The 22,779-nt window shown below is 38.9% G+C and overlaps 1 protein-coding gene across 3 annotated transcripts in view; it reads right to left on the reverse strand.

The window, feature by feature from the left end:
- Positions 1-631: 631 nt before the first annotated feature.
- Positions 632-22,779, reverse strand: part of RBPMS2 (RNA binding protein, mRNA processing factor 2) — a 57,033-nt gene continuing 34,885 nt past the window's right edge. Inside the window, exons 2-8 of one of the 3 annotated variants that reach the window (XM_074234393.1) lie at positions 19,300-19,377; positions 18,358-18,396; positions 17,635-17,697; positions 17,113-17,263; positions 15,565-15,713; positions 3,260-3,329; positions 632-1,875 (exon numbers count right to left, since the gene is read on the reverse strand). In XM_074234393.1, the coding sequence (XP_074090494.1) occupies positions 3,267-3,329; positions 15,565-15,713; positions 17,113-17,263; positions 17,635-17,697; positions 18,358-18,396; positions 19,300-19,377 (543 nt within the window). In that variant the 3' untranslated portion in view covers positions 632-1,875; positions 3,260-3,266. Of the gene's footprint in view, positions 1,876-2,397; positions 3,330-15,564; positions 15,714-17,112; positions 17,264-17,634; positions 17,698-18,357; positions 18,397-19,299; positions 19,378-22,779 lie in introns of those variants that run through there. The other 2 variants (XM_074234392.1, XM_074234391.1) reach the window with 2 other exon arrangements.

Consider the following 22,779-nt stretch of genomic DNA (forward strand, 5'->3'; position numbering starts at 1 on the left):
TCTCCTGTCACTACAAAAAGAGCTACTGTAAATATTTTTGTACATGTAGGTCTTTTCCCCTTTTTTATCTCTTTGGGATACAGACCTAGTAGTGCTAGTTTTAATGCTCAGTTTTACTGACCTTTGGCCATTGCTCCAAATTGCTCTTCAGAAATGTACAATCAGTTCAGAACTTCACCAATAGTTTTTCCTAATTCCCTCCAACACTGATCATTTTTCTTTTTTTTTTCCTCCATGTTAGCCAATCTCAGAGATGTGAGGTGGTATATCAAGAGTTGTTTTAGTTTGCATTTCTCTAATAATGATTAAGAACATTTTTTCTTATGACTATAGATAGAAAACATTCTCCAAAATTAAAACTAATACTTAAATTAGAATTAGTAGCCAAATCAAATAATGATTCTGTAGCAATGCAGTATGAAAAAGAGCACTGAATTAAGGTCACTCACAACATCACAGGGTTTCTGATTTTAACCAACAACCAGTCAGCATTTTTTTTAATATTTCACTTGTTTTTCCAACTACAAGCAATAGTAGTTTTTAACCAATCATGTTTTTTTGGCAAAGCTTTGAATTTTACAATTATTCTCCCTCCCTCCTCTCCCTGATAGAAAGCAATCTAAATGGGCTCCACATTTATTCAGGTAGCATTTATTAAGCTCCCACAGTGTGGCAGGAAATAAATGAAGAGAAAAAATAAAAAATGAAGGGTTGTATCTATTCAGCCCTCGATGTTGGCGATTCCAACCCCTGATGACAGTCACTCTGCCTAAACATGCTAGTATAGCCTCTTGAGTCCCAGAAAACAATAAAAGGCAGAACGGTTTAGAGTTAGGACATTTTATTATGCTATCGTGTCCAACTCAAACAGAAATAGGGGCTGCTGACTATATACAAGGATCCCTTGGGGCCCAGACTGACTTACTTAGAAAGCCACATATAGGGGCGGCTAGGTGGCGTAGTGGATAAAGCACCAGCCCTGGAGTCAGGAGTACCTGGGTTCAAATCCGGTCTCAGACACTTAATAATTACCTGTGTGGCCTTGGGCAAGCCACTTAACCCTGTTTACCTTGCAAAAAAAAAAACAAAACAACAACAAACCCTAAAAAAAAAAAAGAAAGCTACATATACATATTCTATCTATACTATGCCTTTATCTTGTTCTATTTCTCAATTACATTTCCCTCCCAATGTTGTATGTGTCTGACACCTCCAATTTAAGCCACCTGATTCTTTTCCCCTTCCCTCCATCCTCCAGAGGACAACTAGTCCTGGGTGGGTAGTTTGTGCTCAGAGGTAAAGAAAGAGGTCAGAGGCCAGAGCAGTCAACTTGGATGATACTTTATTTTCCATTTCATATATTATCCAGTTTCACATTCTCATAGGATCAGCAATGATAATAGCAACCTATTCTCCAAAGTCTGAATACAAGCAAGACAGCTGTAGGCAATAGGTAAAGCACTTCAGGACCAAGCAGTAATATGACATAGGCTCACAAAAACAAAATGAAATTGCACAATTTGTTTCCTTCATTTTTTTTAAACTAATGCCTGACAAAAATGCTTATCACTGAAGAACTGAATCTCTTTTCTTCAAGCTTCAAACTAAACATTAACTTATCTGACAGGGTTAACCACTTCTCTTTATTAATTGCACACAAACACACACAAAAAATCCTTTATGATGCATAAATATAGCCTTGTTACACATGGTACAAAAATACTTGCACTTTTTTGGTTGTTTGGAAGTTCAGAAAGGATGACAGCAACTGGCAAGATAGGAAAGGGCACATGCTCCATCAGAAAGTGGAGAGGGGACACAGATTTATCTGACAACTGGTCTCCAAGGAGAGCCATCAGGAGAGAGAGGAGGACCCTGAAGCAAAATGTAAGAGAAAACCCAGTGCATCACTGGACAGGTATTTCCTTAATTTTGCCCATCCTTTGAAGTAGAAGAAGACTAGGAAGACTAATCATTTCTCAGTTTAGAAGTCAAGTCTTCTCTTCACAGAAGCTAGAGATAATGGGACAGGAGAGGAGGGGGTGATGGGGGAGAGAACAGAGGGGGCGTGGAATGATGGACCAGTAAGTGGACCAAAACCTGTTGCTATGGTGACACTAATGCTAGAACAAACTGTACACTCGCACATATACAAGTTTAAATGTCTTAATTCATGCCAGAAAACATGCAAAATTAAATGTTTTGTTTCCTTTAAGCAGTACTGCAGAAACAAAACAATCTGTGTGGCAGAGGCCTGGAAACAGCTCTGTCCCACAATTGGCCACAGTCCTGAGCCTCCTTGTCTCAGCCAAAAGATCCTGTGCCCCCTCTAGCCAGGCCTTGGGAGAGCCTCTGGGGCAGGATGGTAATGGGAAGTAAGATTATATAGGGAAAAAGTAGGTCAGAGTCCATTAAGTTGGTTTTTAGATTCACAGTCTTTGGGGGGCAGGACAGATGGCAGTGTCCCTGAGGGCCACCAGAGGTGAGAGAAGTGTCAAGTACCAATGCTGGTACCCACCAGAACAATTTGCAAATTGACTCTATGGCTTTCTCCCCAGATGGATGCTCCAGAGGGGAGTCAGACATGGGTTTTAGTTTGATGGCAAGACCTGAGGAAGGAAATGGGTAGTAATGAGTGAAGACTTAGGGGTTACTAACCAAAAAAAAAAAAAAAGAGTAGGGGGCACACCATGATATAAGAAGAACATGTCTGGTTTCTGTGATAAGAAATTGGTGAGGTCCAAATAACAATAATAATGGCTAGTACTTATATAACACTTCAAGGTTTGCAAAAAACTTTACAAATATTAACTTATTTTATCTTCAACAACCTTGGGAGGTAGGTGAATATTACTCATCCTTATTTTATAGATAAGAAAACTGAGGCTAATGGAAGTGAAATGACTTGTCCAGAATCACAAAGCTTAATAACGACTGGAGGCAGGCTCTGAAGTCTCTGTGCCTCTAGGTTCTGCACTTAATTGTCTAACAAGGACTGACGACTCTATTGGAGAGGCTCAGGGCAGAGGCCAACTACTGGGGTAGGAAGGTCAAAGACCCCTTTCTTTTGTTAGAAGGCTTGGAGAATTCCAGCCCACAGATCCTGAACACACCAGAGGTGGGAGAGCATCCACTGAATAAACATCCAATGAAATAAATACAATGAAAAAACCCAGCTTCAACCATGGCTCGGGATTGGAGGAGAAGAGGGAAGAAGGAAGCAAGAAGAGCGTCACTCATCCTCAGGACTGGCACTTACTGAAGGACTAACAGAACTGACGAGATTTCCACCCTTGTTGTGTGGCATCAGAGGGAGGGTACCAGCGCATCTGTAAGGGAAACCATATGCAGTGAGAAGATACCATGCCAGATTTGTGAGGAAGAAAAGTGGATGTGATAGATCCTCAGCAAACTGAGAAGACCTTTAACCAAACTTTCACCCAATTTTGCCTTATCTTAGGGAGTTGTGACTTAAAATGAGATGAGCTTTATCCTTTTGCTTTTATATAGTTAATTTTGTATATGAACCCTATCCCATTACTTTCCTGGTAGAAAGAGGTAAGCAAAAATGGTACTTTTTGAAGATTTTGTCAGTCTGTAGAGAGGGGAAGAACATTTCCTCCTTTATTCTGTTTTTTTGAACTGCTCTTTTATCCTAAAGCAATCTTTTCATCAACGTTGTAATAGTTCGTATTTTGCTTTTGTTTTCATTTTTATTGCTTTAGCTCATACAGATCTTCCTGTGCTTCTCCAAATGCCTTACCTTCCTTCAGTGAAAGAGAACATAATTTTCTAATGACTAGGATCAGAGCAAGAAATAGAATGAACACAAGTCAGTTTTGCAGAACTTCATTTAACTTATTTTAGAGTTTTTCCTCAACTCTGAACTGGAGAGAATCTTTTTCCTATTTACTTTAGAAGGCAGTTAGAGTTGGGGAGGGCCAACAAAGATTTCAAAAGCACTTTGGAAAAAAATTTTTAAATCATCATACAAATACAAGGAATTACTACTGTGGTTTCATTTCCTCTAGGTCTTACTACTCCATCAAAGATGGCAATCTCATCTATTCATTCATTTTTATTTACTATATCATCCTAATTTCAGTTAGCTGGCTGGATAAATCCTCAGGACAAGAGGGGAAATGCACAGAGCGATCTCAGGAGTTTTGGGGTTTTTTGGGAGGCAACTGGGGTTAAGTGACTTCCCCAAAGTCCCACAACTATTGAGGCAAATTTGAATTCAGGTTCTCCTGATTCCAGGGCTGGTGCTCTATTCATTGAGGCACCTAACTGTCCTTAGCCCAGGACTTGTCTCAAGGTCCATCAACTCAGAACTATTTTCATAATAATACTAAAATGTCTTCATTTGTAATAAAATAAATATTGATGGCTATAGCCCACACCCAAACAAAAGCTCTTTGGGGAGTTCTCAAACAATTTAAGAGCATAAAGGGATCCCGATCAAATAAGTTTTAAGAACCACTGCATTAACTGAAATGTAGCACCCCCCCCCAATTTAAACATAGGCAACACATTACAATAGCATGATGCTTTACTAGGCTGCCAAGAGGGTCCATGATTCACATTCCTGTTCTAAGGAATGGACTTCCCAAGGTTTGGTCCTTGCCTATGTGGTCACCAGGGGCAGGCAGGTAGAGCAGGTAGAGGGAGCCAGACTATTATTTCTGCTCTAGTCCCCTCCTCAACATGTGAAGACAAATGGCCACTCACAGGAAGGTAGCAGATATTGAAATTTCCATCTCCAGAACTTAAGTAAAAATTTCCCCAAGACCACAAAAGGCAGCTTTGGATTATACATGCACATCCTCTCCCAAAAGGCCAGTCATTTAAGGGGCTGTTCAGTTCCCAAACAGCATTGCAGCAACCTGAGCTGATTTTATGCTATGGTAGACATCTGTCCCAGGTCCCAGAAAAGTCTGGTCTGGCTTCAAAGTAGAGAAGTTCTTTAATCTTTGTGTCATGGATGCTTTTGGTAATCTGATGTGGTTTTTATGGAAACTTCAGAATGTTTTTTAAAAAATGTGTTATATATATATATGTATGTATATATATGTATTATATATATAATATGTATATGTGTGTGTATATTACAAAGGAAACTAAATAATTATGAAATCCTTAAAAAAATTTTAAAAAAGTTTACAGATCACAGGAGAATCCCTTGCCCTAAAAAAAGAAACCCAGGGCCTGGGTGAGATCTTTGGGCAACATGCTCCCCCCCAAAGGAAAAAAAATAGGGTGAAGGGACTTCTTTCCTAAAAAGTAGACCAGACAACTCTAGACATCTTCCCTATAGGCACTTAGGCTCTGCTGGAAAAATGAGGTGGGGAATAGGGAGAGAGAAAAGGGAAATAGAGTTTTGGTCTCACCTTCTAATTTGAACAACAGTGGCACTCACTCACCCTCCTAACCTGAAATACCTGGCCGTGACTCAGAGTTGAAAAAATAATACTGGAACCTGGCCTACATTGCTCCGATTTCATTTCGTTAAAAGTACAGCATTAGGCTAAGCCAATATAATAAAATAACAATATTACCTAAATTAATTTATTTATTCATAGTCACACTAGGTCAAGAATCTCAAAATAAAGAAAAACTAGGAAGGAAGGAATCCTAGCCAGGACCAGATAGTGAGAACTATACTACAAAATTATAATCAAGATGATTTGATAAAGGCTAAAAAATAGTGAGGTCAATCTGTGGAACAGAGAAAACATATTTGGTAAGTGCCTACTATGCTAAGGACACAATAAAAGGCAAAAAAACAAACAGTCCCTACCCTCAAGGAGTTTACACTCTGATGAGGGAAGAGCCTGGGACTTTGACTGGGTCTTGAAGGGCAGCCAGGAGGTAGAGATAAGGAGGGAAAGCATTTGAAGCATGAACCAGATGATGTCATGTTTTGTTCAAGGAATAGCAAAGTAGACTTATGTTACAGGACCGAAAACAACTTGTGGGGTATTAAGGTACTAAAAAGGACTCAGCTATAAAGGGCTTTGTATACCAAATGGAGGACTTGGATTATACACATCAGATATGCAACAGGCAAAAACAACTGCATCTTGTATCTTGGAGTTTGATAAGTGTTTGCACTCAACTACTGGACTGAAGAACTCACATCACAATCTGATAAAAACTTATGGTAAAATAATTAAGTCTAACAGAAACTAGATTTAGACCAATAGCTTACATAATATACCAAATGGCTTCATGACTTAAGAGACATAAAGACTGACGTTTTAAACAAATTGCAGAAGCAAAGAAGAAATTACTTTTCATATTTTTGGATAGGGGGATAGTTTGTGGACAAAAAAGGAGAGGATTAGAACAAATATACAATTTTGATTATATAAAATTTAAAAATTTTCCATAAAACCAATGCAATAAAACTAGGAGAAAAAGGTTGCTAGGAAAACCCTTTGCAGCAAATTTCTCCAATAAAGATCTAATTACAAACATGTATGTATGTAAACATATGTGTGTAACTGATTCAAATTTGTAAGTCATTGTCCAACTGATAATAATCAGGATTATGAAGAGGCAACTTTCAAACTAAGAAATTCTAGATATCAATAGTCATATAAAAAAAATGCTTCAGGGGTGGCTAGGTGGTGCAGTGGATAGAGCACTGGCCCTGGAGTCAGGAGGACCTAAGTTCAAATCCAGCTTCAGACACTTAATAATTACCTAGCTGTGTGGCCTTGGGCAAGTCACTTAACCCCATTTGCCTAGCAAAAACTAAAAAAAAAAAGTTTCAAATCACTGAAAATTAAAACTTAAAGCAACTCTGAAATTCTACCACAAACACATCAGACTGGTGAAGATGACAAAAAAAACAAAAAGTGCCGTGAAGGTCTATTCATTCTGGAATGCATCTCTGCCCCACAAAAGTCACCTAACTGCTCTCTGACTAATCAGACTCTCTCTGAATGAGATCACCAGAAGAGGAAAAGCACCCACAGCTACAAAAACATAACAGGTGTTTCTGCAGCAGTCAACTAAGTACTAAAAGGATTTCCAGCAATTGGAGAATGACTAAATAAAACAAAATATATTAATATCATAGAATATTACTGAGCCACACAAAAATGATAAAATGGACACTTTCAGAGGAACTTGGGAAGACTTACATGAACTAAAGCAGAATGAAGTAAGGAGAATCAGGAGACTAATTTATACAATAACAAATACTGAATATTTGTTATCATAAAGACTTCAAAAGACTTAAGAACTCTGAGCAGAGTAATGACCACCCCCACTTTCCTAACAGAAAAATGACAGACTTAAAATGCAGAATTAGATATAATTCTGGACATAGATAATGTGGGAATCTGGTCTTTTTTTGACAGTTTATATTTATTTTAAGGGGTTTACTTTTCTATTCAGTGATATGTAAGGAAGAAGGAAGCTAGGGAAATGTGTGTGTATATAAAACTGGAAGGTGAGTTTATTGTATACTTGAAAAGAAAAACAAACCCTACAGAATAGATTCAGTTTCATATACAATCCTTCTTGTCTTTTCATTAATATGTATGGATATGAGCATTTCATTTGGTGTTTGATAAATACAGAATTTTTTTTAAATACTGTATTAAAAAAAAAAAAAGGACTGCCTTTCAGCGTTCAACCTGAACCCTCTCCTCTCACCCTTGACTAGTCTTCCTGTGCCACTGTCCTAAGTGTGATTCTAAGTTTATCTAAGTTTATCATGGGGAGCTCAGGCCTCCAGTCAGGGCAGTTCTATTACCTGGTTACTACAGTGGGACCCAAACAGATGCCCCTACATTCAGAAGCTCCAGAACCATCGGCAGAAACCCCTCACTCGTGCCAGACAGGCCAAGCATGCAATCCTTACCCCAATACTATGGAGACCTCTCCCTATTTCTCACCATTAAAACTCTTATTTTCCATCCTTATTTCCAACCCCATCCCATCCCAACATCTGGAATTTGTTCCCATTCTGACAGCTGTGTGGGAAGAAGAAACTCTACTCTCTCCGCCTTTGCTGAGCTATGGGATGCCCCTTGACCCTAGGGAACCATCTCAGCTGGAAGCAGAGACTGGATGCCAAAATAGATTTCATAAGAACTGACAGATAATGAAAACACAACAGCTTCAGCCAAATCAGGAAAAGTCTTCTTTACTTCTTTACTCAGCTTGGGGAGCACTTAAAAACTCACAACACCTCAGCCTCCTTCCCTGGCAGTAGGCCAAGGAGTATCTTGAGAAAGGTGTCACAGCACCAAAAAGCTGGGGCACCTCTAGGACCTGAAGATGTCTTCAGTTCACTCGGGGTAGGGGAGGAAGGGGGTGGCATGAAATAAAAGAATAAAGAATCAGTGCCTTTGAGCACCTTAAAAATGACTTCTTTTAAACCCCTCATTTTATGTGGAATGATTTAAGAAGCCCACAGAGTTGTGGGTTTCAGTTGGATCCCAGAGAGGGAAAATGACTTATCCAAGAACTTATAGAACAAATTACAGAACTAGAACAAGGCTCTTTCTACTGTACAAGGCCACCTTGTGAGGACTGGATGAGATATGATTTGTAAGGTACTTTGCACAGTGCTTTACTCTTGTAAGCACTATATAAATATTAGCGGTTATCATTACTATTAGTGAAGACCAGGGCCCTGTCTGGGGAAGGAACAGGGAAAAGAATCAAAGTCACTACAGACTTTAGTTTCCAGTGTAATTTGGATAAGGAGGAACACAAAATGAAGCTAACTTCCCAATTCTGTTGTTAAAGACCCTGTACAAAAGGAGTGCCCAGAGATAACATAGAAAAGGTGAAAACAGAATTCAACTTGAATCCTCTTCTCTCACCTTTCCCATTGAGGCTTCCCATGCCCCCCCCCCCCCCCACCGAGCACTGTCAGCTGCAGGTGTGGTTCCAAGTCCCTAGTCTGGTATAGGGAGATCAAGCCCTTCATGAGGACTACTTACATATCATAAAGGAAAAAAATGGAAAGAAAATGCAACCACCAACCCTGACTTCCAGGGAACTCATCATAGGTCAAGAATAAAAAGGACTGGAGAGGAAGTGTCTGCCCATCAACTGAATGGGTAAACACACTGTACATGAATGTAATACAAGACTGCTGTAAAAAAAAAAAGACCATCAAGGAGCAGAAGTAGTCATTATGAATGGATAAAAAGTCAAGAAAGCAGAAGCAGGAAAAATATACACTTCAATTATAATAATATAAATGGAAATAATAAAAAATAACAATTACAACTGAATGCTTCAAATTATAACTCATGCTTTGCCCCTAAGAAGAGATATGAGAAGATACCTTTTTTCTGCCTGCTCCAAATTTGTTGCCAAAGTGAAGAATCACAGTATAGAACAGTCAAATAGGCTAGTTTTGCTAAACTTTTTTCTTTTGGAGGGTATTGTAGCTAGAAAGTAGGTCTCTGATCTTGGAAGACACAAGTTCAAGTTGTGCCTCTGATACACACAGGAGGTACAAATCAGTGACTTAATCTCTCAGTGTTGAAGACAGCTCTCTAAATGAGATGCCTCATCTAGGAATTGTCTATTCCAATAAGATCACAGGTCCAGTTATCTTTGATTCTCAGGTCTTGGAACACTACATATCAAAGAGAAAAAATATCCTACTCAACAAAGTTAAGTGGAATCCGGATTAAAAAAAAGATACACAGGGGCGGCTAGGTGGTGCAGTGGATAAAGCACCGGCCCTGGAGTCAGGAGTACCTGGGTTCAAATCTGGCCTCAGACACTTAATAATTACCTAGCTGTGTGGCCTTGGGCAAGCCACTTAACCCCATTGCCTTGCAAAAAAATACACACACACACACACACACATACACACACACAATAAATTGACAGGCAGGGACTCAATAAGGATGAATTGTTTACTATTTTTAAGTCGAAATGTAAAACATATACCTAGGATATCATCAGTGATTGGGTAATTCAAAAGAAAGAGTAGAGTAGACCCAAGTAGGATAGAATTCTAAAAAAGTAAAAATGGTGTAGGAAAAGATTGTGTGTGTGTGTGTGTGTGTAAGAGTCTTTGAAATTCAGAAAGAAATAGGGGATAGAAGGGTACCAAGTAAAAGGGTGAGAGAATAGGCTAAGAGGGGGTAGAGAAAGGTGTGTAGATCAATAGGAATGTATAGAAGGATATTGTAATTCTTAGAAGGGCAGTAGGGTTAAGGAATAGAGGGGCAAGGTAGCAAGTAGAAATAACAGAGCAGTGCTGAAGGGTTGCTGCTTTCAGGAAATGAGAGATACAAATAAACCAAGTATATAGATATCTATGAATATATATGTGCATACATGTGTGCCTGTATGTATATAAACATGTTTGTGTACATATATATCCATGCTTAACTATGTGTGTGTGTGGGGGGGGATAAACATTAACACTGAAGAGAAGAAAACATACAAGGAAGCAAAGATTGATAATTTTGAAGATAATGTATAGGACATATTTAGGTTTTCTTGAAATGGAAATTTATTGCTTTATATTAAGAATCCTCTCTTGTTTTGTTGTGCAACTGACAATGTTTTTCTTATTTTGTATTTAAGTTTAAAAACTAAAAAAATAAAAAAAAATAAAGGATGACTCTCTGAAGGGGATGCAAAGGGAGATGTAAAACAAAAAAAATATAAATGTATATTTCCTACTCTTGATGAAGACAGGTGATGGACAACAGATATGGAATGAAGTATATGATGGCATGTTTTGTTTTGTTTTGTTTTTTAGGTTTTTTGCAAGGCAAATGGGATTAAGTGGCTTGCCCAAGGCCACACAGCTAGGTAATTATTAAGTGTCTCAGACTGGATTTGAACTCAGGTATTTCTGACTCCAGGGCTGGTGCTTTAATCCACTGCACCACCTAGCTGCCCCTATGGTGGCATGTTGTTATTGGTTTCATTATGCTTAGATGTGCTTTTTTTTGTTGAAAGGGCAAGAAGAGAGGGCTCTTTGGGAAATGATAAGTTTTTTTCTTAATTTAATTAATTTATTTTGAATTTTACAATTTTACCCCCTAATCTCACTTCCCTCCCCCAACCCCTCACAGAAAGTATTCTGTTAGTCTTTACATTGGGAAATAAGTTTTTAAAAAGCATCAAAAACTATTTTATTTTTAAGAGAAAGGCAGAATAAAGTAGAAAGCTCTAGATTGTCTACGTTGACCTGAAGAAGAAATGGAAAAAGAAGGGGGGAGGATTGGATTCCTGGGTGACTGGGAGTTACCACACAAAGCATAACAAATTTGGTCTTTTCAATCTAGAAAGACAAGGCTAAACATTATTTGCAGGGAACCATTCTAGGAGGTGATCCTGTTTAACAGGACCAAAACAAAGATGACTACTGTCCCTACTTCTCTGACACAATAGTAGAAATAAGCTGCAAAAGGACATGAAAAATAAATGGATTAAATGCCAGAAAAAAGAATAAAATATGATTTACAAATAATTCACATACCTAGAAAATTCAAGGGAAATCAACAACAAAAACCTGAGTGAAGTAGAACATGTTAAAAACTCCAGAACCAGTATTCCTGACTTAGTAACAGTTCACAGAACTTTATTTTTTAGTTTGCTTTTTTTTAGCAAGGCAATTGGGTTAAGTGGCTTGCCCACAAGGCTACACAGCTAGGTAATTATTAAGTGTCTGAGGCCGGATTTGAACTTGGGTACTTCTGACTCCAGGGCTGGTGCTCTATCCACTGCTCCACCTAGCTGCCCCCTGACTTAGTAACAGTTAGAAAAGATAATAATTCCATTTTTCAGCACTGACAAAAAAAATTTCACTGGACAGATATGGTTAAGAGTGAAAAAGAATACTTAAACTGAGGAAGGAGCAGAAAGTGAGAATGTGTGAGTATGGGCGTATCCATTCACATGAAGGGGAGCCTAGGAAAATGATTTCTACACCTCTACCAGAAGACTGCAGAGACACCAGCAGATCACCTAATCCTCTGTGAAATCGAGTGGGGTGAGCCATGATGCTTCCTTTGCAGCTGCTAGGCTCTCCTGAAAGGTCATCTCCTTGGACACCAAGCACTTGAAAAACACTTGAAGCCCTTGGTTATTTCCCCAGGGATATATTTTCTAGGCCCAGAAACTCTCTTTCACCAAGACACCCAAGCCTGATGGCCCAAGTGGGATGATGAACCCCCAGGTATTAGGAGAGAAGAGGCAGAAAGAACAGCTTTTCTCTCCAGTCTGAGAAGGGACCCCTGGGAATAAGGAGGTACCCTGCGATATTAAGGTGGATGTAAGCTCGTACAATCTAGAGCTGGAGTAGGGTCTTAGAGGTACTCTAATCCAACCATCTCACTTTACAGAAAAGGGAACTGAGATTGATTACAAAGGTAGCAAATCAAAGACCTGGGATTTCAACTTAGGACCCACCCAACTCCAAATTCAGTTTGGCTGTCTCCCTTCATGAAAGGGAAACTCCTCCTCCTACCTGGATCTTTTAAATAGCTCTTAAAAAAGAAATACTATACATCTAACACCTAAGAATCAATTAAACAGCTAAAGAAATCCAGTTCAGAAGCATTTAATGATTTGCCTATGGTCATGAGGCTAATTAGTTCTAGGATCTGGATTTGTTGACCTCTTAACTCCAGCTCCTGTCATCATAGATGATACTGTCATACCTAATCGATGCCCATACTTCTCCACTGTTTTTCTACAAGGGCCCCCTCAGAATGGCAGTGGCTCTTTGAGGCTTAAGGTCCAGGTTTTAAAATAATCTGGACAACACTTAACTTTAGCCGGGTTATAGTCCATCTCCCTATGAGGTGGACACCCTACAGAAGGGACTCAAGAGGCAGGCATCTTGGGTGGAAGGGGACATGGGAAGAGTTCATGAAGTGGAGCTCTGTGGTTGTACATCCCCCAAGTCAACCTTTAGGGAGAAGAATAATGTTTAACTACACAGGTTTTATTGGTAAGCTATTTGCTACCTAGGCTGTAACTGAGGATAGAGGTAATAGCCAAGTCCAGGAACAGAGGCACACAGGTGGAAGAGCAAACTTGCAAGATCTCAGGGTCCAGAGTTACCAGCCAAGAATGGATGGATGGGAACACCAGAACAGACCAGACCAGCTGCCAAAGCAGGCCATGGAGAACATGTATTGGGTGCAATGGGGGGCAGAGGGAGAAGCACTGAATTTGGTGTCAAAGGTCCTGAGTTTGAATCTCTTTTCTTATCATATGTAATATAACTTGACTCAGTTTCCTTATCTGTCAAACAGGTAACCCAAAACTGCTGAGTGCAGCCCCAATTATATTAATGAACAGAAATACAACACAATGGGGTGGCTAGGTGGCACAATGGATAGAGCACCATCCCTGGAGTCAGGAGGACTTGAGTTCAAATCTGGCCTCATACCCTTAATAATTACCTAGCTGTGTGGCCTCGGGCAAGCCACTTAACCCCATTGCCTTGTCAAAAATACCTAAAAAAAAAAAAAAAGAATAAAAAGAAAAAACACAACTACATAATGCTAACATCTTCTAAGTCAGTATGCAACCACAGGGATCATTATATATGGTTAAGTGATCCCTGCTGCTATCTGAGTTTGACTCCACTAGACTAGATAATATAGAAGTTCCTTTCTCTAAATTCTATATAGATCCTAATATAAACAAAGGTAAGATTGTATGAACAGCCCTACTTTATAGATTTGTCTCTTGTTGATTGTATGACTAGCCTTGAAGGAGTCTATCAGTTCAGCTGAGCAAACACAATCTTTCCACCATTTCTAGTCTATGCCATCTTGTTTTGGGGGTAAGAGGAGATGGTTAGGGAAGAACTCATACATCCATGATGAGATAATTTGCTAAATTGGTCTGTCTCCAGTCTATCGCCTCTCCCTTTCCAAAACATTCTCTCCATAGTTTTAAAAACCTCATCATTTGGGGCAGTTAGGTGGAACAGTGGATAGAGCGCTGGCCCTGGAGTCAAGAGGACCTGAGTTCAAATCCAGCCTCAGACACTTAATAATTGCCTAGCTATATGACACTGGCTAAGTCATTTAAACCCACTGCCTAAAATAAATTTTTTAAAAACTGATAAAATCTGTATCATAATTTCTATACTGAATAATAAACTACAAGAAGTTAGGGAGGGAAATCCTTTAAAAAATAAAACTGATCACTTATAAAACACAATTATGACCAGTTTGTTGTTATTGGTTGTTCAGTCACATCTGACTCTTCGTTTGGAGCTTTCCTGGCAAAGATATGGGAGTCTTTTGCCATTTCCTTCTCTAGCTCATTTGACAGATGAGAAAACTGAAGCAAATAGGATTAAGTGACTTGCTCAGGTCATACAGCTAGTAAGTGTTTGAGGTCAGATTTGAACTCAGGAAGATGAGGTACAGAGATCTATCTACTGTGTTACCCAGCTATCCATGCTGCTTCCATACTCAAATATCTTTTATGGCCTTCAGGACAAAATAAAATGTTCAATTTATTACTTAAAGCCCTCGACAATGTGGCTCTCCCCTACCTTTCTAGGGTCATGTCCCATTTTTCCTTACATACTCTCCCATAGCCAAACCAGAGTACTGGCTGCTCCTTATAAATGACATTTCAACAGCCCTCATCTGTGCTTCTGCAGACAAATAACCAGGTGACTGGTTATTTCCCCATGTCTAAGATGTTCTCTATCCTCATTTCTGTCTCTTAAAATCCTTCAGTTTGAGTGTCATGTTGGATAAGAGGCCCTTTCTTGGTTCCTTCCAGAGTCACCGCCAAGACAGCAAACAGCATACTGTTTTCCAGATTCTTGGTGCCTACTAGGTATAGTGTAAAGTAGACACTTAATAACCATTTGCTAAGCAGAGTCAGAACGTTAGGGACTTTAGAACCAAGTTTAATGCCTACATTTAATAAAAGAAGTAACTGCTACTCAGAAATGAAATCATTCAAGGTCACACAGCTTTTCAGAGAAGCTGGGACTAGAACCCAGGTCCTCTAACCATTTTCTTTCTACTATGGCAACTTTCTTCATTCTAAACTTCCTTAAATCCAGTGGGAAGAGTCAGGGGAAAAAAAACCACTGATGACCTCTTTAGCAATTACAAGCTTCAATTCCTAGAAATATATGCAGATTTCTCTGTCCCCAAAATCTACATCTCACTCCCTTATCTTCTATGTACTTTTAATTCTAAGACCATATGCTAAGCTATTGCAAACTGGAGATGTAAAAAAAAATAGCATCTAGTATAACACAGAATATGGTTAAAAAAATTTTTAAAGGACTATTCATGGCACAGCATAGTCTTATCCATGACAGACTTAGCAGTTGATCTCTAAAGAAAGAATTAAGCATGACTTGCTCTAATCTGTGTATCTTTTCCAATTAGACTCTAGTGAAGGCTTTGTCTCTATAACCAAACCAGGGAAATCCTGCCTACAGGCCTTCACAGAAGGTGGCACTCAAGAGATTATAATGATTTTGCTAATCTACAGCCATTAGCCCACTCTTTTCCCCATTATGTGGCTCTCCCCCATCCTATTAATAGTTCCCCCGGCTTAGGGCCTTACCTGAGCATGAAGGGCAGCAGCAGCAGCAGCAGCAGCTGGGTAGGTGAATGCAGCATGTGGGATGGCAGGGGTCAGCTCTGTAGTGTACAATGGGTAAGGGGTCCAGGCCTCCGGGGAAGCGGGGATCAGAGCAGCTCCTGTCAGGTCATCTAGACAAGAAAGACACAGACCCATTCCCCCATCCCACCCCCATATTTTATTGTCTCCTCTTATTACAACAGGGCTTCCTCCCTTATCCTTTAATGTGGTCCTTTAGAGAACCAAACTCACCTACTTGCAGGTTTAATACTGAATTCTTAGTTTCCCCCAGAAGGCAATAGAGGGCATGTCTAGTATGACCAGTACTTTTTTAGCAAAGAAGGAAGGGATAACAATAGTAAAGTAGATTTGGCAGAAGTTTACTGATAAGCTTTAGAGTCCTAGGTATATCCCATCTAAGAATAGTCAAGGGAGATTTAATGGAAAGGGCAAGACTTGAGGCCCAAAGACTTATACTTTCCCCACCTTGTGGACAGGTGGGCTGAGGGTCCAAAATCTAATGTTCTTGTTCAATTGTATCAGACTTTTCATGGCCTCATTTGGGATTTTCTTGGCAAACATGCTGGAGTGGGTTTCCATTTCCTTCTCCAGCACAGAAAGATGAAGAAACTGAGGCAAACTCCCAGTTAGTGTCTGAGGTCAGATTTGAACTCAGTAAGATGAGTCTTTCTAATTCCAAGCCCAGGGATTTATCCACCAAGATGCCCAGAATCTAATCTAGAACTTCATACAAGTCAAGTCAAAGAAAGAGAGGGGGAGGGGAAGAAAGAAAAACCAACTATTTATTTGGAAATTTAGCAATGGGAAGCTGGAGACAGAGCCATAACTAGATACATCTAATCAAGATTTTGCCCCAAATATAAAGAACTTCTTAAAATATCTATTCTTAGTAAGAATAAATAGTTAAAAGAGCAAGTTAGAACACTTCTCCCAATGCTTTATGGGGGACCATTTCAGCCCCTGCATAAGCCTAGGGATCTTTCCCCCCAAAGACTACGTGTACTACTTGCTCTAGGCACAAAAATTTTTCATCACATGATCAACTATGATAGACTTAGCTCTTCTCAGCAATGGTCAATGACAATTCTAAAAGACCTATAATGGAAAATCCATCCACATTCAAAGAACTATGGAATTTGAATGCAGATGGTAGCCGGCTATTTTTACTTTGTAAAAATTTTTTTCTTTCTTGTGGTTTTCCTCTTTTGTCCTTCCTATATCAGATTACTTGCTGTGGAAGAAGGAAAGGGAGGGAGAAAGAGAAATGAATGTTGAAAACTATCTTTTCATGTAATTGGAAAAAAAAATTTTAATTAGTATTTTATAGTATTAAGAAAAAAAATTTCTTTATCATAGTTTGGCTATAACTATAGTAGACTGAGAGCCCTAAGATCAAATCTGTCCTTTCCCAAAAACCTGGATCTGGAACAGCTCCTCTGGCTTGCTCTAGGTTGGTTGCAGTAGGTGCCCATCAAGACAAGAAAGTGAGTGGCCTTAGGCCACACTTACAGGGGTCCCGTGCGATGAAGTGTGCGCCCAGGGCAGGGTGAATGCTGGTGGGATTTGGTGTTGCCATTAGTTTACTCTTTGCCATTTTAGTGTTGGCCTTGGCAAATTCTAACCTTAAGGTTTGTGGATTCTCAGGGTCAAAACGAATACCCTATAGGATGAATAAGAGAATATGTTGTCATGGGATACCCAGCTTTCTGGCCCAAGAGTTACCACATGAAAGTGCACAAGTTATTTTTCCTCTGGGATCCTAATATTCTTCCCATTCCCTTTTTCTTCCCCCCCCAACCCAGGTTTCTTCCCATCCCTTTCTTCTCTTGCCCCCCAACCAGGTTTCATAGGTAATCATTTGGCATCCATGGAATCTTGGGCAGATGAAGATAATGGAGGCACCCAAGGCAGATGCTTGAAGCTAGTTCTTGAAGATGCATCTCAATGTTTGTGCATGTGTATTCATTCTAAGGGCTGGAAAGTGGGGCAGGTGAGGATTTTTACTCTGGCAATACATCAATAGGTACTCACATTTAATGCATTTTTGGCTGCTTCTGCCCCAGCACGGCTGTCAAAAGTCACAAAACCTACAGGCTAGGAAAAAAACTTCTTGAGTTTCACAACCATGCTGATACCCTCTATAGTCCCAGCTCTCTAGAATCCCCTCATTCAAAAGGGAGCAATGGTAACACTCTTGCAAAGGTAAAAAAAAAGGGAAGTCTAATTCTCTCTCCTACTATTCCTTTAATTCCCATCCCTTAGATTCACTCCTCAGAGCCTTATCATAGTAGGAGGTGGTCCTCTAAAGACTTTAGGGATACCTAAGAATCTCTTCCATGCAGAGGTCTGAAATTCCTCCATTTGAGTTAGGAATCACCCTCTTCCTGAAGATCTTCTTGGGAGAGACAATGTATGAAACGGTTATCATGAGTGAGTTTATTAAACATCTGTCTCTGACAGAAGAAACTCTGGCAAGAATGAAGAAGCAAGTGGTTCACAGACAGGAGAAAGACCTTCCCCCCTCCCCAAGGCCTTTTGCAAAAGGTCCAGCCCTCTCTTCAGGCACTAGGAGCCGGGGATTGGTGTTTGAGAACTGAGAAGTCTACCTTTTAAAGTATATGGTAAGGGGCAGCTGTAGGACAGCCTTTTAAATTCAACGCTCAAATATTGCCAGCAAAGGAGACCGGCTCCAAGCTCTGAACAGTTAAAGGTTGTTGGAAGGAAGATGAAAGTGGAGCTAGAACATAGAGATACCTGTTTAGATGTGAGTTTGATCAGTGACCCTTCATACCCCTGTGGAGAAAAACAATGACTGAGACTGGAGTTCTTCATCTCTCCCTGCACAATCATTAACAAGAGGTCACAAGTTTTCCTCATGCTCTCCTCCCAATCTTCCAAAATTATACTGATATCGTGATTACTTCTACTTACCTAATCCTACTAATGTTTAAAGGCCTGCCTCTTTGGACAGGCTTCTTGAACTCCCTCAGAATATAGTGATTTTATTTTCTTCAGAACAGCTAGAATAACCTCAACTATTCAAACATTCTACCATACCCTTTTAGCTGCTAGAGGAAACCGGCTCAGAAAAGTGGAGCAAATTAGCCAAACCAACATAAAAAGTTAGTGGCAAGGCAGGAATAAAGATCAACTCTCCACCTCTACCCCCACCCCACCCCTGTTTCTTTTGTTCCTTTGTTTTATTTCATAAATTAAAAATAAACACAAAAAACATTTCTGTAACATAATTAAAAAGGTGATTGTACATGAAACTGCAAGTCTAGTAAGTACAACTTACTATTCCTTTTAAATATTCAAAAAGTTATAATGTAAATTTCTTTTTTCCCTTTTCCTTCCTTCCAATAGCTACTTCTAGATACAAATAGATATATATATATATATATATATGCAAAATTCATCTACACATACTTCTATTTATCACTTCTTTCTCTGAATACAGATAAGTCTTCTTCATATATCCTTAACAGTTAATTTAGGTATTTATAATAATCATTTTGACTACTTTTCATTTATACTCCAACCCTTCATTTTAACTCTGTGTGTATATCTCTCACTCTTAAATTTCAATTATGATGTTATCTCCTTCTATTTCTCCCACTGGTATAATCTACTAAAGCATTTTCTCCCTTTTAGGACTGAGAACAAAAAAGGCCTGGTTCAAATGAACGGACTTACCTTAAATGGCCTGAAGAGAAGATAGAGTTCTCTTGGTTTGATGTCTACAGGAAGACCACTGACAAACAGTGTCCGGACCTACAGGCAGAATCATCAATAAACATTAGGGAATGGACAGGGCAGGGTTACATGCCAGGATTTTAGACCCTCTTCTTGACTGTTGCCATGAAGTAGGGAGAATCAGAGAGGAAAGAAATTCCCACCTTTAGCAGAAGAAATGGAAGAAAACTAGAATTCAATGTTAGTAGGTTCATTTTGTATCTTTATCCATGGAGGAACCTGAGTTTTGATTTCACATCAATTTAATTTTTCATATCTAGGATTTCATTTTATTCTGTAAGGCAACAAATGGATATTTACATTTTTACAGATGAGGAAACTGAATTTAAGGGTTAAATGATTCCTCTAACAAGCTAGTGGCAGAGCAAGATTTAAGAATATAAATTTCTAAGGGTAAAAATATCACTCGTACAAAAATATTCATAGCAGTCCTGTTTGTGGTAGCAAAGAATTGGAAATCCAGTAAATGTCCTTCAATTGGGGAATGGTTTAACAAACTATGGTATATGTACATCATGGAACACTATTGTTCTATTAGAAACCAGGAAGGATGGGAATTCAGGGAAGCCTGGAGGGATTTTGCATGAACTGATGCTGAGGGAGATGAGCAGAACCAGAAAAACACTATACACCCTAACAGCAACATGGGGGTGGTGTTCAACCTTGATGGACTCGCTCATTCTCATCAGTGCAACAATCAGGGACAATTTAGGGCTATCAGTGATGGAGAATACCATCTGTATCTAGTGAAAGAATTGTAGAGTTTGAACAAAAACCAAGGTCTATTCCCTTTAATTTAGGGGGAAAAAAAAACCTGGTATCTTATTATGTAATCTTGCTATCTCTTATACTTTATTTTTCTTCCTTATAGATATGATTTTTCTCTTTCATCACATTCAATTTGGATCAGTGTATACCATGGAAACAATGTAAAGACTGGCAAATTGCCTTCTGTCAGGGGTGGGGGGGAGCAAGATTAGGGGGAAAATTGTAAAACTCAAAATAAATAAAATCTTTAAAAGAAAAAAAAAAGAATGTAAATTAAAAAAAATACAAATTTCTAGGCTCACAAATTTTTTTTCCTGATCAGGAAATTTCACCTTATTTTTAAGAATTTTGATGGTTTTGGGATTTTTTTAAATGCCATTCATTTTATAATATACCCAACACACAGAATTCTCCCTTGTAGCCAAAAAAAAAAAAAAAAAATGGTGACCTCACAAAGAGCAAGGTCCATTTCATTTTTTGTCATTATGTTGACAGTCCTTAGCATGTAGGACGTATTTACAAAACACCTGATGATTAAACAAAACCAACTGACAAAAGTTTGTTTTTTCTTAATTATGAAAAAATCCTAAATGGGTGCTGGTGATTTAGCAGGAAATAATGGACAAAAATAAGACATCGATGAAACATTAACTTTGGTTTTCTAATTTAAAAATTTTTTTTATTCATTTAAGGCAATGGGGTTACATGTCCAGGATCACACAGCTAGGCTTTTAAGTGTCTGAGGCCGGATTTGAACCCAGGTTCTTCAGGCTCCAGGGCTGGTGCTCTATCTACTGCGCCACTTAGCCGCCCCTGAAATATTAACTTTTAAAAAATACAGCAATGACACATGATAGTGTTTGCAACATTCTGAATTTATAGTCTACAATCCGAAACTGCTTTCTCCAAAGTTGCCAGTTTTCTCTTAATTACTAGACAGCTAAGTAGCAATGGATAGAGTACCAGTGGAATCAAGAAAACTCATCTTGGGGGCGGCTAGGTGGCGCAATGGACAGAGCACCGGCCCTGGAGTCAGGAGTACCTGAGTTCAAATCCGACCTCAGACACTTAATCATTACCTAGCTGTGTGACCTTGGGCAAGCCACTTAACCCCATTGCCTTGCAAAAACTTAAAAAAACAAAACAAGGAAAAAACTCATCTTCCCATGTTCAAATCTGGCCTCAGATAAATAGTATCTAGGTGACACTGGACAAGTCACTTAATCCTATTTGCCTCAGTTTCCTCTCCTGCAAAATGAGAGAAGGAAATGGCAAACCACTCTAGTATCTTTGCAGAGAAAAACCCCAAATAGAGACATGGAGAGCAGGACATGACCAAAAATGACTAAGCAAGAAGTCAGTGGGTTATTGTTCTATTTTCCTTTCCTTTCTTGTATATACCATATAAATGATGATGCCATGTTTCTGAATTCATAATCATTTCTTTTAGCACAATTTCATCACATGCATGTCACAATTTATTCAGTCATTCCTCAATAAGTAAGTACTCACTCCATTTCCATTTTCTGCTACCACAAAGTGCTATTGCGAATATTCTAGAATATAAGGAATATCTGTCTTTCAATGCTTGTATTTTTTATCTGTTAACCCCTGTTTTTACGCTTCCTTATATACTTCTCCCACCCTTTGCCAACAAGTCCTTGTAACAAGACTGTGTAATATCAGAATCTCTAGAAGTAAACCCGAAGTGGAAATAATTATTGCCTTACTCATGCCTTCTGCATAGGAAATTTGACTAGGGTAGGGATGCTTACTTCTAGTTAGTCATTACATTTCTTCTTTCACATCTCTTCAAACTCCCCCATTTTATTATAATTTTTTTTAATCCCTAGAATATGAACAGCTTTTCAATTGTTTTAAATATATAGTAACTGGGGCAGTTAGGTGGTGCAGTGCTTAGAGCACCAGTCCTGGAGTCAGGAGGACCCAAGTTCAAATCTGATCTCAACACATAATAATTACCTAGCTGTGTGACCTTGGAAATCACTTAATCCCACTGCCTTGTAAAAAACTAACTAAAAAAATAAGCCACACCTAGCTGTGTGACCCTGGACAAGTCACTTAACCCCATTGCATTAAAAAATGAAAAAAATCTCTTAAAAAAATAAACATATAGTAATCAAGATGACTGCTAATCAGTTGAGTCAGTTATTACTGAATATTCAATGTAGTCGACTGTAGACTCACATGTTATATTTTAAGCAATATCTGATACTCCCCTGACTGATGATTTTTCCTGACTGATGAGCAAAATCTACTACATGGGGTCCTTTATCACATAGCTATTATCCTATAAACCCCCTTGGACTGCTTTAAGAAGTTCTGAGACTTCACAGAATGTGGGTTTTTACATATAACTTGAGACTATGCTGCTTTTTTTACCAAAGTACTAAGACCAGATCATCCAGTTAGAGAACTGTCTCACTATCATCATTAAAATTATCTTTCTCCAGAGCTTTAAGATTTCAAAGAGCTTTACAAGATTTTCCAGTTGATTCTTACAACAATCCTATGAGGTATTACCCAGTCATAGTTAATAAATATTGGGACTTCCTGATCCCAAGTCCTATCCATCAGCCAAAGTTACATGTTTATATAAGTCTTCTGACACAATCATCATATTCCTTATCT

This window comes from Macrotis lagotis, chromosome 4 (genome assembly GCF_037893015.1).
Source record: "Macrotis lagotis isolate mMagLag1 chromosome 4, bilby.v1.9.chrom.fasta, whole genome shotgun sequence".
Lineage (NCBI taxonomy): Eukaryota > Metazoa > Chordata > Mammalia > Peramelemorphia > Peramelidae > Macrotis > Macrotis lagotis.